Raw genomic sequence first — 18,871 nt, 5'->3', positions numbered from 1 at the left:
AAACATTGCTTTGTTTGTTCCTGTAGTTGTGTCTATTGTAATGAGCCATGCTCCCAGAGTGACATACTGATTAATTAATAAATTAATTACGTCATTTAGCTTTGTGAATTGTCAAGCCTTTTTTTAATTTAATTTTGAATTTATTACAAAAATACCCTAACAGCGTATTGATTGTTTCTCTTTGTTGTAAACTCTCACTCCACATATAGTGTGACAACTTAACAACTGATGGAGCAACTCGCCTAATTAACTCCTATATAACGCCTATATAATTCACTATTTAAATGCCCATAGCTCTGTGCTGAAATGAGAAAAATAAAACGAAAATGTAATGAATACATAATATGTTTTTGTATTGGGCATGCGATTATGATCTACTGATCCCACGTGTTGTAATAATAACAAGGTGCCCCGGTCTTCCCTACTCACATTGTAAAGGTTTTATTTTTACATTCCTCTTGCTAGTAAATAATTAAATACATCGCTTGGAAATAATGAAATACACTTTGGTGGCGAGGTGGGGAAGGGGTCGGTGGATGTATTATACACCTACATTTACTAACACAAAATATGGTTAAATGTTTAAAAACATATATTTGAAGCTATGAGGGGCCCACATTCCATGCTCGCAGTTAAACTGCTACTTTTTTGTGTTTGGTGTGCGAAACATTTCCTGTGCTCCATATCTGGACCGAACTGCCCAGCGGAGCGAAGTAATGGGCGTGGCTCCGCGATGAGGTCACAGTGAGGTACCGGGCCGAGCGCGCGGCGGGCGGACAGAACCCAACTCTCGAGCGCGATAAACATGAGTCAGAGGGGAACGGAGCGCGCGATAGCAGGAAACGTTTTATTCCAACGGGCTTAGCTGAGTGAGTCCCCGTGCCAGCGAGCGGACAACAACGCCGCCCTTTTCTCCCAGGGAGGCTGTAGGGACCCGCGCGTGGACCGTGGCTTTCCGCGCGCGCCCGACAGGAAGAAATCCCCAAGCTCGCTGAGGAGAGAGAAGGAGAAGACGAGGCGGAGAGACGCACGGGTGCCAAAGTTTTCCTATCCGAAAACAAACGGAACCGTGGCCGAATCGTGACGCATGAAGCATGCACTCGGTCCACAGCGTGGGATAGCTGTTCTGTTCCGTGCGTTTGAGCGGATCGGCGTCCGGCGACCTCCACAAAGTTTCATTCTATGCGCCAGAAATACGGACATTATAACAGGAGCCTGTTCCACGCTCGCTTAGAGCCGTCGTTCTCTACATTTTGATCGTCTCGCCTGGATTGTGCTCCCCGCGCCGTAGATCGGGGGATCCGGGGAAGGGTGGGTTGGATATACGCTTGTGTATTTTCACTTTTCCTCCATGGCCTTCTCCAGGATGTACCTCCTTGTGAAATGCATACTGATCTGCCAACTTGTGGTCCTGGTGGCCAAGAGCAGCGGGGCACTTTTGTGTCTGCCCTGTGACGAGTCCAAATGCGAGGAGCCCAAGCACTGCACCGGCGCGGTGGTTCTGGGCATCTGCGGCTGCTGCTCCGTGTGCGCCAAGCAGAAGAACGAGAGCTGCGGCGGCGTGTACGGGCTGTACGGGACCTGCGACCTGGGGCTGCGCTGCGTGATCAGACCTGCGCTCAACGGCGCCTCCATCACGCAGTACGAGGTCGGAGTTTGCGAAGGTATGCACTGGGTACCCACCGTCTCTCCGATACACCTCTTCTACTGTTTAGAAAGTTCTTTCGCATACATTTGGGGTCAAATAAAATCCAGTGGCGAAACATCAGTCTGCATCCATCACGTTTAACAGTTTAAATTTTATTTGCGGGAGTACAAAGGGAATTAAAGAAGGGAAGGAAAGGAATAAACTGAATTACGATGGATTCTGCCTGTAGTAGTGAATTAAACAACCAGTAGTTCGAGGAAAATAGAGTATTCATTTGAAAATCATAATGCTGACGTACAATCTAATTTCTGAAGGTTATGGCTCTATGCGATAAACTCGCCTTTACAGTTGGCTGCAGTAAGAGGGACAGCGATAGTGAGGGATGGACCGAGCAGGCTGGTTAATGTGTTTGCAGTATGTCGGTTTTCCATTTCTTTCGGGTATTGCTAACGGATTCCGTGCTGTTTTTGGACGCGGTGCCAACCCCACTCTTTCCGCCGAGGCTTGTAGGTTTTTCATCGGAATGTCTGCTATGCAACTCAACTTGCGCGTCAGACCATATATGTGACATGGGCAACAGAAGGACGTCAGCTTGGTGTCACGGGTGTTTACACTCGCGAGGACGTCATTTATATACTGCGTGTTGACTCGAGTTGTGCGATGGTTCTGTTGCAGCAAATAGCGTCCGCCGTTCCGCGTACGTGCACAGACGCAACATTTGTGTGCTTTCAATGCATTTCACCTGTTGAATATTGCCTTCCACACAAGGTCTTTCACTATGCTGCCACCACGTGCATTTGCTTTGAGAGAACAAGAGAGAGAGAGACGCTGTTTTATGCATGAATAACGTCATCCAGCAGGTTTGCCGTAGATCACATTTTCTCTGCGCCTAGCACTTCAGAACCATGCCCAAGGCGAGCAAACTGGTGACGCGGCCTGCTGTTTCTCAGCGTGCACGGCCTAGTACCGGTCCGGCGACCAGGCGTCGCGCTGTGCGAGACGGCAGGTCAGATTTCTACATGGCTGAGCAGGTAATCGTGTTGATGGCGCTGCAACTACTCGACATGCCGTCACTCAGGTGATGTAGTCGAGCCATGGAATCTGAGCGGCGTAAAGTGTCAGAGCTGTAACTCGCTGGAACGAGCGAGATCAATGTGAGGATGGCCATAGCCCGAGTTTTCTGGCAACCTGAGGACCCAGGATCCTGCCTGCGATGTGCTTTTATGCTCCGCTTTCGTGCTGACACGCCCCCAATAAGTCACTCTGGATGATCAATATTCTACAGTGCTGTGGGTGTGACATCAGTGGCTCCTATGGTTACAGCAGCCAACATGTTGCAGACCACACACAAGTGAGCCCAGTTCTCCCTGTGGACTGACCACTAGATTTATGTCGGAGGAAATGAGCTTTCTGAAGTGTGAGACTGCACTGGATGGCACCTGCATCACGTGTGATTGCCTCTAAACGGTCCAGAGCCCCCCCTCGACCCCCCCCCTCCCCCCTCCCTCCCTTTGAGGTGCATCACATCTCTCCGAATATGTCTCCAAGCACCCGTTGGGAAATGTCAGAATTCTCCCCCATCCGTCCCAGTGAGATGTGCTCTGGGAGCTCTGGGGTGATGTTGCGGGCCGTGCCTTTACGGGCTCTGGGTGGGGGTGGGGGTGGGGGGGGGGGGTGTTCCTGCAGAACGCTGTCTCCACTCTGCAGCGTGCTAAAGGGAGGATTGGGGGTGGGGTTACATTAGGCCTCCACCCCCGAGACCGCAGCCGGCTGGCAGCGACACCGCTCAGCCTGGCACTCCAAACCCGCAGCGTGGGCCGCCCCCCCCCCCCCCCCCCCCCCAGGCCGCCCCCCAAGGCCACTCGCTGGAGCTGGCAGACTGAGGGTTTGATAGTCAGCTTCTGTACTTCTGTGAAGGCTGGCCAATGGCGAGTAGAAAACTGTGCTAGAAGCTTCTGTTAAGCTCTTTCAATATAATGTAAGCTGTCAAAAGTATGGAATACTTTTTAGGTTAAAAAGGTGCATAGAGAATATTTGCATGTATATTTTAAAGCAATATTTCAGCATCCTTTTAGCCCTTACAAAATCTTTATGATGTTATAGCTTATCAAAGTGTATATTTTTATTTACACAATCCCTGGCTACACATTATATATATATCTATTCTGTGTTGAATGGAAGTCAGTATCTAACTAGCTTGAAGATAAGTAATAAAGTTGTGTTTGAAGACAATGGAAGTCAACAAAAACTTGGCATGCAAACGTCATTTTCACCGAATTGTTTGCGATTAAACATAAGGCTGAAGACTATTTTTAAATGTATTTTCTGCAGTTAATATGGCACCTTAAAGCAGACGGTGTTGATGAGCACTTTATCTTCTTTACATTTCTCTTCCGTATCAGAGCACACCTGCGTGGACCAGTGTGTTGATTTCACAATGTGCACGTGCTGAACAAATGAACATAGAATGGCTTCAGTAATAGTGGCTAAAATAGACCTGAGTTTGATCAAATGCATGTGTTACCATAACAGTATTTTGTATATCAAAAACAGATGCCTGCAGTGAAGAGAAAAGGTCAGTAAAATCCATCTCTCAGTGCTCATCCCAAACCCGTCCAGCCTACATCGATCAAAGATGGCTGCAACCCAGCCGTCTGTTCCTGGCTGAACCATTGAGAGACAATGACATTTGCTTTGTTGATATTGCATCCATACGTATTTTTAAAATACTCGCGACCAATATGAAAGGGAGGCAAGATGTCTACATATGGCCACGCCTGTCCCTTCAGAAGTCCAAGTGGAAGGTGCGGAGGACGCGGTCCCGGCACCGAGCCACGGCACCGAGCCACGGCACCGGCGGGAGGAGGGAGAGCTCTCCGACGCATCCTCGGCCTCGTGCGTTTGCAGTTCGCCTGAGGAATGTTCGCGTTTGGCCTGGGGTTGCCGAGCTGGACCTGCAGGAGTCTGCAAGACAGACTGGCTCGCTGAGCCCAAATCATTTAAGGCCTTAAAAACATATTCATCCCGCAGAAGGAACGTGGTCGGCATGGGGTTGGTGGCTGCCGGCCAATGTTTTATTTATTTATTTGCTGCTCTACAATTGTCATTTGCGAGGAGTTTGATCCCCTAACCGCGTGTCGTTATCCACGAACGGTCGTGTGGCTCCGTTGCGGAATCTCACGTGAGCAGGACCGCGGAATCTCACGTGAAGTCCCGCTCATCTGTGTTTGACTCGGGATCAGATCCCTGGACCTGCTCACTTGTCCAGACCCCCCAGGCCCCCGCCGTCAGTCACCGCTGGATGAATCTATAACACGTCTATCCAGGGGAATGATGGGAGGAGTTAATCATGCAAATGACTGGAAAGAAGGGAGGGCGGGGTAAACGAGATGCAGTCTGCTCAGAGAGAACACCTGGAGAATGCAGGCCTGGCCTGTCCTCAGTAATGCTGTCCACGCACACACAGGCCTCTGTCTGTTAACAAAAGAGCTCCACATTGCTGTGGGTCAGTGTCAGCCAGGCTTTTTTGTCTGGAATTCCACTGCCAAAATGCTAAATGACCCATCAAAACAAGGCTTATGTGATTACTGCAGAACTTTCCTCACAGGAGTAAAGGACGTGTCGAGCAGATTAGACTAAAAGCTGATAAACATTCTGAAACTGCATTTTTTTCCGTATTTATGTTCCATTCTTATGTTTTATTTGTTGTTTGTTTTCTTTCCTTGTAGGAGTCTCTGTGTTTTCTCTCACCTTTATTGTTTTGACTCCAGCAGACATGACAGTCTCATAGACAGCTCCTTTTATCAATGTCTTCCAGTCTTCCGTTGCCCCAGTGTCAGGTTCAGCCTTTCTCTCCTTCACTGACAGCCAGATTACGTGTGCTAGTGAACACAGGTTGTCTTCTGTAGTCAGGGAAGACAGGGTGGACATGCTCCTCTTCTCTTTGGAAGTCCCTCTGTCAGAGGAGCTCTGAGGTTCCTCCCAAGCTCCATAGATCCCTGGGGGTCCTCCACAGAGCCCTGGGTTGGGGGCTGGGGGGGGGGGGGGGGGTGCAGTTAGCTGAGAGCATTGAGAGATTGTCAACATGCCCTTAAAAACCCTGAGCATCATCAGGACGGAGCCATGAAGAAGAATTGTGTCCACTAATCATCTGCAAATTCCTCCCCTCTCACATTCCCCCCATGCTATTGTTTAGTACAGCACATGTAATGATTTCCAACATTAAAAAATTAGCTCTTTTTAACAGCAAATTAATAATAGGTGTCTCTGATGCAAATGAGCAGGGCTTTGTGCTTCAGGAAGGCTTCCTGCTCGGATAAAAACCAGGTGTCACTAAGACATGCAGCAACAAAATGAGGGCTCACCGTGGCAACTAACAGGATGTGGAGTAATTCGATGACACACCCAGATAGCGGTACAAACTCCACTACGGAATTCTGCCGTTTGTGCTTTGACTACACTGATTATTAAAACATTAAGAGTTTTCTTTAGCAGGTTTGTTTTTACTAAAGCATTCGATGTTATTTCCTTACTTTTAAGGGTACGTTTAAGCTGTGTGTTTGCTCGACCGTTGATTTACATTAGGTGACGTGAGAGGCCACATTTTTCCTCATTGTTTATCTGTCTGAGGCAAGGTGGTGGAAGACATTCCGGACTTTGCCGGAATGCAGAAGCATTTACTTTCTCAGAGAGGTCATGCAGTATCCCCTTGTAGGGCCCTAAAATAAGAAGGGTGTCTTTGGTTGTTTGTAGGCCTAATAAAACTGTCAACCTTATCCTTAAAGATGTGAATGGAATTGCCCGGCACTCCCCAGAAGAGGCGTAAGGTTCCTCTTCAGCTGGCCCCTCACTCTCTCTCTGTTCTTGGCATGCTTGGCTCAGGAGCAGTATCAAAACAGTGCAGAGCTTTTAAAAGCTGCTCTGTACCCGCTCCCTGTGAACGGAAATCTAATCCCGATGCCCATATAAGACTTCTTCTGGAGCGCCCCCTCCGTCCGAACCGGCGCCTCCTGCGGAGGAGACAGGGAGGCCGGGGTCTCGGGGAGCGTCTGTCTGGGGGAGACGGCTGCCGGCCAGAGGCTGTGTGTGTGTGTGTGTGTGTGTGTGTGTGTGTGTGTGTGTGTGTGTGTGTGGCTCGGACCACCGGTGGTGTGTTTGTCACGCGAGGGCCACGCACGGCTACTGTTCAGCCACGCTCGGCCAAGACTAGGCCGCCTCGAACCTCCTCACCCCGGCCGGCTCGCGGGGGCTGGCGAGCAGAGCCGCGTTTAGCGCCCCGAGGAATCGGCTTCCGACAGGAGCTATTCGTGGTCTTCGCCCCTCCTGCAGGGGTGACTAAGGCAACAGCATCTAAACGTTCGGCTTTCTCAGACACGTACACAAACACACTCACTCACACACACACTTGTACATGCTGGCACACCCACGCTGGTCGACGGTGACCGGTTTTTGCCATTTTCGGTCAGCGTTGACACATGGTGCAGGTGTTTATCGCAGACCTGGTGCGGTCACGCCCAGCGTAGCTGATCCTGAAGTGGGGGTGAATGGAGGCTTGGGTGGGGTTCAGTAGAGCGGTGGAGCTTTCACACTTCCTGCTTGTCCTCTCCCAGGGGATTTAAAGGCCTGGAAGTCTGGAGGCAGCCGCGCTCGTAAGAATCCACAGCGCGAAGTCGATGTAACCATAGCCCAGCGCCAGATTGATGTCGGCATTCGTCGGCAAAATCACGCACAAGGCAATTATTTACTGCGGAGTCATTGAGCAGTCGGATCCAGTCTGGTGGCACGCTGTGTTATATATTTGCTGTTCCTAAGGATACCACTCGCTAGGCTACTCCATGACCTTCTTGAAGACAGAAGTGTCTGTAGAAATCTGTGGGTCTTTATTTACCAGCGAGCTGGGCTCCGCTCTCCCAGATTCTGGAAAAGGCACAGGCACTTGTAGAATGTGGAGATACAGTCGTGTGTATTCTGCCCTGTCTGAGCACACACACACGCACGCACGCATGCTGATAAGGTCGACACACCAGGCCCCATATCAATAATATGTGTTTGCACTGTAAATAACACTTCATAATGGGGCTGGAAGATTGCAGCAGCTCAAGGTTCAGGGTCATTCTTGTTTTCAAAATTGCTGCTATGTTGAAATGCCACTATATAGTGAGGTGGGGAAGGATGTTGGGAGCTGTGGGTATTATGCGGTGGGAATCATTAGACTGCGTTTCCCTGACATGTCGCCGTGCTGTTTGTCACTCACACGATTGGCCAGGGAAACGTTCTGGGGCTCGCTTTATTTGCTCCCCTTATTTCCGCAGGTGTGTAGCTGCAGTTTCATACACTGGTATAATGATCTGCACAACATCGCTTCGTTATGTCACTATGCTTTTCAGTTTTTGAACTCTACATTTTTCTTATATACATCTGCCTCTAAATGTATAGAGGCAGACGTTTTGGTGTGTTTTTTGCTCGTGTGTGTGTTTATCTAAATGCGGTTCTCTTCGACGCTCCCTCAGATGAAAACTGGGATGATGACCAGCTCCTGGGATTTGAGCCTTGCAATGAGAACCTGGTTACAGGCTGTAACATCATCGATGGGAGGTGCGAATGTGACAGCGTGAAGACATGCAACAACCCATTTGAGTTTGCCAGTCAAGAAGCATGTCAGACAGCCCTAAGGAAGATCGAAGGTACTCTCTCTCCCTCCCTCTGTCCCTCACACACACACAAACACACACACACACATTCATTGCATCGGTGACTAACTTCAAAACTGGTACATGCATGGTCATGTTGTAATATAGCTTTCACAAAACGCCTCTGCTGCGTGCAACTCCACTGATGCGTGTCAGACCTCAACCATTCATTCTGCACACCCCTGGCTACTCAATTCAGTGAGCTTAGCCAAATAAACATTACAGATCTGATTAATCGTCTTGGAGAGAAGCTGTATTTTAGGTCTCCAGCCCAAGTCAATGTGTTGTGCATCTGATTTCAAGAAGCACTCCGTCATTTTTAAGAATAAGGGATTTAATGCATTCTGCCATGCTAAATTGTGTGTGATTAATTTGGTAATTAGAATGGGCTTTCTTGTTAGTTCTAAGATGCTCAGAAATAAATCAAACGAACAATGATTTCCTGGCTTCATTTGAGTAGTGATTTAGCTAATAATCTACTTTGGGCATTTGGGAATTAATCAGAAATCTAATCTGACGGCTGGACTTCAAATGCAGGTGAGAGGAAATGCCACAAGCACATGGCTGTACTTTTGATTTGCTTATTTTATTTCTGTTGTCCTGTTTCATATAATTCAGCTGGAAAAAATAGAACTGTTTATTAACTCCTGAGGCGTTTTTTTTTTTTTACATGAATTTTCATGTCTTTCTGCTCTGAGTCAACCACTGGATAACAACCTCATGGACGTCCCTGGACCCAAACATGTTTTATCTTATTTTGATATGGTTCACTTCTTCTTCTCCTTCTTTTCCTTTCGCAAGAGGTGTGGCAGGCAGAGCTAATGTTTTGCTTTCTTTTCTTCTGGGGGTGGGAGGCATGTTGCTTCAGATGTCTGTGATTAAACCAACAAACAGCTTTATTTACCCAAAGCTGTAAAAACTCCTTATAGGGCTATCAGAATGAAAACGTTGACCGAAGAATGCTGTCCTCCCGCCGTCCGCATGCCGCCGTCCGAGCGTGCTTCTGGGCTCCTGCTTGTTATGGCAACAGCCCCTAGCAACAGCCGATGGTCCTCTTTGTTCTTTCGTGGCAGGTGCACTCTTGTCTGGCCTGAAGTGGCCGGCAGTCCTTCCAGAGCTTCCCCTCCAGTGTTTACCTTAATAAAGGTAGCTGTTGCATTGTCGGGAGCGGCTGGGCTCGGGAGCTGTTGTCCGTCATGCACTTGTGGGTCGTTTGCAGGGCCGTGGTGTCGAAGCCGGGCTGCTGGCGGGCTGCCTCTTACCCAGCTGTCACACTCCGTCGTGTTGCGGCTGGCCGTGGCCGCTGTTGTGCTGTATCGGGCCGCTGTTGTGCTGTATCGGGCCACTGTTGTGCTGTATCGGGCCACTGTTGTGCTGTATTGGGCCGCTGTTGTGGCACGCTCAGGTGGTCTCGCTTCACGTTGCTCTGCTGGTGACACCGTGCGCTGTTTGCCTCGTTTCCCCTGCCCAGCATCACAGCGCGTCCGGCGGTTAGACGTCGTTAATACCGCCACAAGGCTGGGCGGAGCACCGTACTCTTCTTCTAATGAGGCGTGTTAAAAGACCAACCGTCCACCTGTGCTGTGGAGCTCGGAGAATAATGGATTTTTTGCTGCTTGGGAAGGTGGTTTGGTTTTGGCTGTTGCGCAGAGCGAGCTTGTTTTTCTTGCAGTCTCTTCATCTGTTTGTGCTCAGAGTGGGGAGGCCTGCGAGGGGCGGGGTCCACATTTTTTGCGCTGCTGTAATGGTATGCGCCGGGTGGTTGTCATTTACGTGCGAAAAAAACACTACCGTCGCGATCCGACATTACTGCAGCATCTGGCGTCTGACACCAGAACGAGAGCTTGTACATTTTGCATTTAAACGGTTGCTTATGTCAGGTAGAGCGGGACCCTTCCCCGTAATGTGATTAAAAGTCACACGCGCTCACACGTGCGCTCCTCACGCGGGCCGCTGTCGGCGTAGTGGCCGCAAAACGGACGCGGCCGCATCAAAACCGTGGTTCGTGCAGCCAAACAGGAAACAGCTGAACCACGGGCTTTTCCTTTAAGGTCGTTCACCCTGCCTCGTTGGGAAAAGAAGTTCCCAGTGGCGCAAGAATGGAACGTATTTATAGAGTTTCGGTATGCACAAGGGCGCATGCTGAGCAGAGAAGGATATCGGCAGTGAATCAAAAACGTGCCATGTTTCTGAGAGGTACTGTGACCTCTGGAGTCTGTATAACCTGTAATAATTCTTTAAGCTTGGAAGGGGAAGATACCCTGAAAGGGCACAAGGAGACTGATAATGGTCTCCTTCGGTTTTCCTCAATGGTCCCTAATGACAACCGTTTTCCTCTGAACCATTCTTGCCACAGGAAATCAATCCTCAGTAAAACTGGAATAATATGTTGACCTTTGATGGCTAACTAGATTTTCTCAAGGTGTGAAAAAATGTCAGAGTGGTAAATCATAGTCACACCTGATGGTAGACGGTAAAAATTGACCTTAAGAGTTAAATCATTGAGGTGCAGGTCTGTGGCCGTAGTCTCAGGTGCCTATCGATCCTCTGATTGAATTGCCAGATGGCATCTACTGATTTTGGGAGAAGTTAACATTTGACTGTGCCATAATGAGTCGACAGGCGGGGCTGCCCACTTTTAGAAGACTAAAATGAAAGTTCATTTCTGAGTGAGAGAAAGATTAGAAGTAGGACAGATGCGCAGTGCTGCACTTTGGACTTTTGATATTGGACTTTCGGATGGGCCGATGGTGTGTCTCGCTATAAAATGGCTCCTCGCTGTGTGAAGGTAATCTACCTTGTGATGCGTGCTGATGGTCAAGCTCTTGCTTGCCGTCGCTGAGGCCCGAGATCAACGAGAGGGTCAGAGGAAAAAACGAAAACAGCTTGACAGGGTCTGTATTTGAAATTAACATGGAGGTTAATGGTTGTCTTCCAGCAACTCAGTTTAGCCCTCTGACCTGGAGGTTGGGGTAATTCTGCTACTGGAACTACATTTAGAAGCTGTGTCTAGATAAGGGAGTGATTATATACACACTATTTGTTTGTTTTTATACATTAACCCATATGTCTGTATGAAGAAACGTATTGATAAAATGACTGAAATAGATGGTGAGTGTGAGAGAGAAAGTGCATACAAAAAAAAGCATTCAAGAGACGAGAGTAGCAGACAGGAGAGAGCTGAGGGGACTGAAATATGAGATGAGAGTGCGAGTCCATTTTTAGGGGAGAGTGAGAGAGTGAAGGCGAGCAAGAGGGAGGAAGTTTTGTTCTGCGGGAGTCTGCTGTGCGGTGAGTGTCGGCCGCTCCAGCCCAGCTCGGCCAAAACACACTAGAGGAAGTGCCTAGCATTCCTCCCGGAGAGCTTTGTCTCTGACGCTCTGGCAGGACTACAGTGGAGAATATTTGTTCTGGGGAGCCGGCCATGCTAATTGCAGGCCCCGTTTTGTGCAGGGAGAGAGCGAGTGTTCATGCCAAAAGCAACATGTTTCTGTTCGGCTCAACAATGTCCTGTTTTCAGGGGGGGGGGGGGGGGGGGGGGGGGGGGGGGGGGGGGGGGGCAAGCCCTGCAGTGGAATGCTCCACCGTACTGTAGTTTTCATTTCACTCTTGCACTGTGTTGGAAGTACAAACAAAGACATTTGAAAGCAACGGAGCTCTTTCTCAGAGGCCTCTAGGCAACAGTATGGCATGACAACCGCTGAACACTGGTTCCTCCCCTTCGAAGATATCCGTTCCTGCTCATTCGCATGTCCGTTAATTGATTATATGCGGGAGCTATCGAAAGCTCCCCAAACAGATCCTCAGCATTCCATCTGTCTGTCCAGTGTTGTCTCCTCCTCCTGTTTGAGGAAGTCTGTCTCTCCAGTGTTGTCTCCTCCTCCTGTTTGAGGACATCTGTCCGTCCAGTGTTGTCTCCTCCTCCTGTTTGAGGACATCTGTCCGTCCAGTGTTGTCTCCTCCTCCTGTTTGAGGAAGTCTGTCTCTCCAGTGTTGTCTCCTCCTCCTGTTTGAGGACATCTGTCCGTCCAGTGTTGTCTCCTCCTCCTGTTTGAGGACGTCTGTCTCGCCAGTGTTGTCTCCTCCTCCTGTTTGAGGACATCTGTCCGTTCAGTGTTGTCTGCTCCTCCTGTTTGAGGACGTCTGTCTGTCCAGCGTTGTCTCCTCCTCCTGTTTGAGGACATCGGTCCAGAGTGAGCGTCTCCCGTCTCCTCCTCAACCAAGCTGAGATTTCGAGCCCCTGCGTCTCCCCGAGCTCGCTCACATCAGTCTGCCCGGGCAGCACCGCAGCCAAGGCGGGAACCTCAAGCTCCTCTACTTAAGAAGCAAGCGATAATGAGATGTGGCTCCGTCACAGGTGCGGGGCCAGTTCAACACCGGCAAGCTCACGAGCTCCAAGACTTTGCTGTGCTCTCCCGAGGCAGAGGGAATTAGTGGTGTTATTAAGCCCCCATTGATTCCATCACCGCTGTTGCAGTCTTGCCCAATAAGTGCAACCTATTAGAACTTTTTTTTTTTCAGGAGCTTGCTACCTAGACAGTGGAGTCTGGTTCACTTACCTACGAAATGGATCTTGTCTGAGAGCACGAAATGAACAAGTCCAGTAGCAACAAAGTCGGTGTCTGATTAAGACTGGCATTTTTTCGGCAAAGCCCTTTATCACAGTGAGATGAAGAATAAAAAATCTATTTCACCAGACATTTATTTCTGATTTTGATGCCTTATGCGGTAAGCACCTCAATCAAGTACAGCAATAGTACTCTGTACACAGCTACTGTTTTGAACTGTTCCAGTAAGTGCATGGCCAGTGTATCTCTGAGTTCACTTAGTCTCTTCCATTTAACTCATTACAATCCACTCACCGCACAGACAGCCTCCACAAGCTACAAGAAGAGATAGTGTCTAATGGTGGGCAAAAGAATAATGTGGGCATGGGGCATTTATGAAGCTGTTTCTTGTCAGTGGATGTAGGAGTTTGTTCCAAGTATCGAGTGCACTGCCCTCTTCTGGCTTGCTCCAACACAGCACAAAAACATGTGCAAGGCTGGGGCACTGTGTCCTTTCTTCACAGAACAAAGATAATCAAATCAAATTATTGGAAGTCTCTAATAACAGTGTGGCCATTTTCTGATAATTAGCACCCTCTCTGCCAGGCCTCAGGAGTCATTACTCTAGTTTGAGAGGAATTGTTATAGGCAGCTGCTCTGCAGAGGAGGTGGACGGGACTCAGACTGACAGAATCAACTCGGGATGGTGAGATCTTTTCACCGCCGTGGTTTACATCGGATACTCTGGGAGCTTAACTTACTAGACCCAGATAGCACTGCTGGTGGTCAAGTGCTGTTGAAACTGTGAGCGGTTATTATTCAGTAAAATACATATATCTCGTGTGCTGTCGTCAGTCTGATGACGAATGCATATATATTTGTCCTACAGTAGAATGCTTGGGGGGGGTGGATCATGGGAGAATTCACTGCTACTGTCAGTTTTACCTTCGATTTCTATAAAGGACCATCTTAACTTCCAGGTAATGTAATATCACTGGGATTTATAGAAGCACCTTTATGGAATCAGTCATCCTTCTTGAGAATGGCTGGTCTTTATTATGTGAATCACAGACACATGAGCCTTAATCAACCTATGGAGCAGGTATTCAAACTGGGATTTAGGTGGACAGAAATAGCTCCAGAGCACACGTCTTGGTTGGTTGTAACACAACCACAGTATGGGCCATGTATGTTGGAACAAGCTTTTACCATATTTCATTGGGAAACATGTAAAGTATGCCTAGTTCATAAAGGATCAACCGTAGTCAAATGCACTACATCTATTCTATCAAAAGAGTTGCGTGAATCTGATCTCAGAGAGGACATACTCGAACTTATACATGCATTTTTGTCATTATCAAGATATATTAGATATGCTACTAGCCATTCGGTTGTTTCTATGTGACTGCTAAATTCTTAGCAAGCTAGTGAATGCTGTTTGCTACAGGCAGTTATTTTGAGCGACGGACTATCTCCGTGGTCCTGTAGCTCTTTCTCCTGACAGACAAGCGCCATAACAACTAATCAGATACCGCTTGACTCGGTAGCCAGACAGAGATCTGATACCGAGTCTGTCTGAAGGGGTACCCTCTAAAGGGCTTTATCTGCCTGTGGTCTATAAGCATGTGTAACTGAGTGATATCTAATGACCGTGTACTAAAATATGTTGAATATGAAGTCATTGCAGTCGGTGTGGTCGGGCCAGACTGTTGCGGGGGCCACGGTATCGTGCGGCAGTGGCGGTTCAGGAGCTCAGGACTAGAGTGCACCTTGACGCACAAAACGAGTGAAGCTTTCTTAAAATAGGCTTTTTGAGAGGATGACATTTAGGCCAATGGTTGCCTCTAACTACAGCCTCCTTCACGGAAAGTCTTTCTCATTCTTTCATGTCCTTTCCTTCCCTGTGATTGCTACAAAACTGCTGTTTTTGTGATAAACTCATTTGGCCCTCTGGTTCTCCCCTCAGGCCTGATATTACCAAGTGTGGGCTTTTTAGCGAATGGTCACAAAATGGCCACAGAATGGCAGGCCCACTGATATTTTGGGCTGAGGCGTTTTGTTTGTTTTCTAGACAGTTGTTAACATTCTGGGGTCTCTTGGCTGGGTTGCCAGTGACGGCCGGTGCTGATGGCGTGGCGTGGCAAGCTGATAAAGATGAATTGCACCAGGAAGCGTTGAACCGTGCCACCTGCTTGTCCACCTGCTTTCGGGGAAAAGCTAACACAAAGCCTCTTAGGTAACTGTGGAGGCACTTGGCACTCTTTTCTCATTTTCTCTGTGTTATGTGTTGAGTCTGAGTGTGTTGGGGCTGGTTTATATATGTGAGGATATGTGGGCTCGTTTCAGTGGAACTGGTATACGCAGACCCCAACCATTCTGTTGTCACTAAGGCTGTGTATGACTAGGACACAGTCTAGAGGGATGCATGAACCTGTCAAGGCCTTTTTGTGGTTATGAATTAACCCTCATCTGAGTGGTCTCCGCTTTTAATTGGGATATGACTCTCTGAGCAAACAACCAAAGCCGGATTTTGGGTTAATTAAAATGTCTTCTGTGAGCAACATCATTCATTTGGCCCTTTATATTCCCTGCATGAATCAGTGTGGAACGGGTTAGAGGTTTGCACATTTATTGTTGGCCGTTATTGTGAGCTTGCTCAAGAGGAATCGCACACGTCCACTCTCTGGAGATAAAAGCCGACTCTCATGGCCTTACTGCGTCGATCCCATTTAGCTAAACCTCAGCAAGGAGTTGGCATTTAATACCAGTTATGCTTTCATTTTTTTCTGCCTCTGTTTTTTTTTCTGCGTTTGACCCACAAAATGTTTGTGGCGACCTCTCAAAAGGTGATGGGCAGGAAAACTTGCACTGTGTTCCGTGCCGCGGTGTCTCTTGTTAACCTGTGACTCTGGAGTGGTAAGCTTAGCCTGATTACGCCGTGCATGCAGCGAAGAGAGGCTGCAGGCCTGTTTGCGTTTGTTTTGACTAAAGCACGTGTGGGTTTTGAGCACAGTGTTGGTGTGGATTGCAGAGACATACACACCCCTCACCCAACACCCCTTACCCCCCCCCCCCCCCTCCCCCCCCCTTCCCGGGAGGGTTTGCTTCAGCTTTACTCTAAGCTGCTCTGAGGGGAAAAAATGGGAAATTTTCAAAAACAAGAGCTTATTGTTTGTTGACTATGAAGGACCCCAGAGGGTCATGTGGTGTTTTGACTGGCAATCACACTGCAAGCGAGAGAAGCAGTTAGAGAGCATTTGCCTCGCTCCCAACGAAGAAAAAGAGACATTTATGTATGTCTGTTTATGAATGTGTTCATTCTTGAGGCAAGGAAGGAAGCCGTTTCAGAGGAACCCACGGCCTCTTGAGCCTGAAACAGGAAGAGGAATTCTCAGTGTTTCACTGACACTGCAAATAGACTGCAGGCCAGTCATTAGATATGATACACTCAAGTAAAGACTTTAGTTATTAACAGGAAGCGAGAACTGATCTCTTCTAATAAAAAAATTCCTGGTATCCCATGAGTGTTAAAAATTCGTAAAAGAAAACGGAATAAAATAAAAACGTTAAAAAAAAGTAAACAGTGGTAGTTTTTCACTAGAACTAATGGATGAGTGTAGAAAATGTCAGAAGCTTTATATGGTGCTTCAGTGCTAGTTCTCCTTGTCCTTGTCATGGGACTTATGAAGAGGACCTGTCCTTGAACTCGAGGTCAAGAGGTCGTCCCCACAAAGGGATGATGCTGATCATTGTTTGTTTGTTTTAGTTTTTTTTCTTTTTCTCAAAATAAAGAAGGAATTGAATTCCCATTGTTGCAGAAACATGATCGCATCGACAGGCTAATTGTATCTATGCGTGACGCAGGCAAATATTTGTGGTGGATCTCGCCGAGAGAGCATGTTTGGACTCATCGTCCGGAGGGTGGGGCTTAGCAGCGCCCCTTTAATCGAAGCTCTTGTGTCCTTTAAAGCTGCATTCAACCCCTCTGCCTCCTTCTCTCTTTCCTTCCCTCCCTTTTCTACTCTTTCCCTCTCTTTGTCCCAGCGTTGTCTTTCCCTTTTCAAACCCATTATGCACATACATGCGCTTGCAATCAGAATGGCATCACAGGTTATCAGACCATCCAGTCTTTTACATACTGTACAGGGCACAGCTGGCAGCCGACGTCGGTTTTGGGAGGATTACTGCACGTGCGTCTGAACAGCAGTTGGCAAGTGGGAGACTGAGACTGGAGGGTTAAACGAGATCCACTCCACCAACAACAACAGCAACAAAACACAAGGCTGTGCGCTCAGTTAAGTTCGGGCCTACAGAATGGAGCCAGAGAGCGAATGACCAGAGTGTTGAATGTAAGATCCCTCCAGAGTCGGTAAAGAAAGCCTTGTTCACTCAAAGCCTTGATGCTTTATTCTCCACCGCGCTGGAGTCCCGAGGGAACGCGTGCTGAACCGCTTCCCTCCATACCGCTGTAACACCGCCCGTGTTTTTAGGCAAACGGGACTCTGAGCGTGTCGAACGTCTTGAAGGTATCGATTCACCAAGGCTGAGCGACTCATATATAGCAAATGCCGGACGGCCAGCGAAATATTTGTCTGCTTTTATGGCACATTTCATTCCGAAGACAACAGAGCCTTGAATTGGCCAGCGTTTTTTGTCTAATTAAATTGTATAGTTGAGGAAGCTCTGAGATAGTCTGTTATTCTCGAGGTGGTTTTCTTGTGATTTATAGAAAGATAAAATCCTACTCTATCTCCCGCCTTAACTGCTGGTCTCCTGAGGCTAGGCAAAATGGCCACCATTTACTTTCTGTTGATTCAACCACATAAAAGGAAGCACATTAAAAAGCCAAACGGTAAATTTGTTTTTCTGTTTGGTTTGTTTTGTTTTTGTTTTTTTTTTTCTCTTGGAGACACAAAGAGGAATGACTAATGACTCTGGTTCACACCTACCTTTAAGGATTTACAATACAAGTATATTCGATAATTACATGGAAGTCTAGTCGCTGTACTTCCTAACCAAATTTTAGTTCTAAATGTTTAAATTATTACTTTCATTAAATTGTAATTCCATTCAACCCCGATCATAAAAACACTACTAATAAGCTAACGGGCACCCAGGAGATTGTGAGAATGTCGTTGCCTCATCCACAGTTCATCTGTCATATTTCACTTTATCCCCTCACAAAGGAAATAAACAAACCTCAAAAAAAAATGTGGCTGGCATATAGATCGACACAGGTAGGTGTGCCCACCTCTAAAGGAGTCCCTCAGGAGTGAGGGGATAGAGGCGCAGGACGGATAGACCTGTCGGTGTGGTGCTTATCTGCTTGTCAGTTCTGGCTCTCCGCCACGTCCGTCCTCATTGATCTCTTGCGTGCTGAGAGGCTGCTGCGTTGGGCTCTGGCGTGCTGAGAGGCGGCTGCGTTGGGCTCTGGCGTGCCGCCCTCTCTGCACGTCCCCTCCTGCGTGCCACGCGGCCGCATCCATCACCCGCCCACCGTGCCTGCTGGCCCCGACGGCTGAACGGAGCCCCCCCACCCGGGGAGGGTGGACCTGGTGCGGTACGGAGGCAGGGAGGAGAGGGCCAATGGGACGTGGCGGGTGGCGGGTGGCATCCGACCAGAAGCGCCTCAACAGAACGCGGGGGAGAGGCAGCGCCGTTGGCAGATGGGAAGCATCCATCCTTCTACACCTCTGCAGGTGAAGTTAGCAGTCGCTGGCCAGCAACGCCCTCCCCTTCCCCACCCCCCCACTACCTCCCACTCATTAGCCCCCCAGTAACAGCGGGACCTCGTACCCGTCCCGCTGACAATCAGCCATCCCGCACCGCCCCCCGCAGGGCCACACACGGCCCTGCCACCTGCAACGACTCCCTGCTAATTGCCTCAGAGCAAGCAGGCCTCGGCAGGCCACTCCCTGTTTATAATGCTCGCCGAGCTGAAAAGACAAAGGCTGTTGGAAAATGCTAAACTCCCATGCTACTGCATT

At 48.5% G+C, this 18,871-nt stretch overlaps 1 protein-coding gene across 1 annotated transcript in view; it reads left to right on the top strand.

Moving 5' to 3' along the window:
* Positions 1–725: 725 nt before the first annotated feature.
* crim1 (cysteine rich transmembrane BMP regulator 1 (chordin-like)) overlaps positions 726–18,871 on the top strand; it is a 56,206-nt gene continuing 38,060 nt past the window's right edge. Inside the window, 2 exon segments of the mRNA XM_076977868.1 lie at positions 726–1,664; positions 8,158–8,331. Of these exon segments, the coding sequence (XP_076833983.1) occupies positions 1,352–1,664; positions 8,158–8,331 (487 nt within the window). The 5' untranslated portion in view covers positions 726–1,351.

The sequence above is a fragment of the Brachyhypopomus gauderio genome, chromosome 17 (assembly GCF_052324685.1).
Source record: "Brachyhypopomus gauderio isolate BG-103 chromosome 17, BGAUD_0.2, whole genome shotgun sequence".
NCBI lineage: Eukaryota > Metazoa > Chordata > Actinopteri > Gymnotiformes > Hypopomidae > Brachyhypopomus > Brachyhypopomus gauderio.
This window is presented reverse-complemented; position numbering and strand designations above follow the sequence as displayed.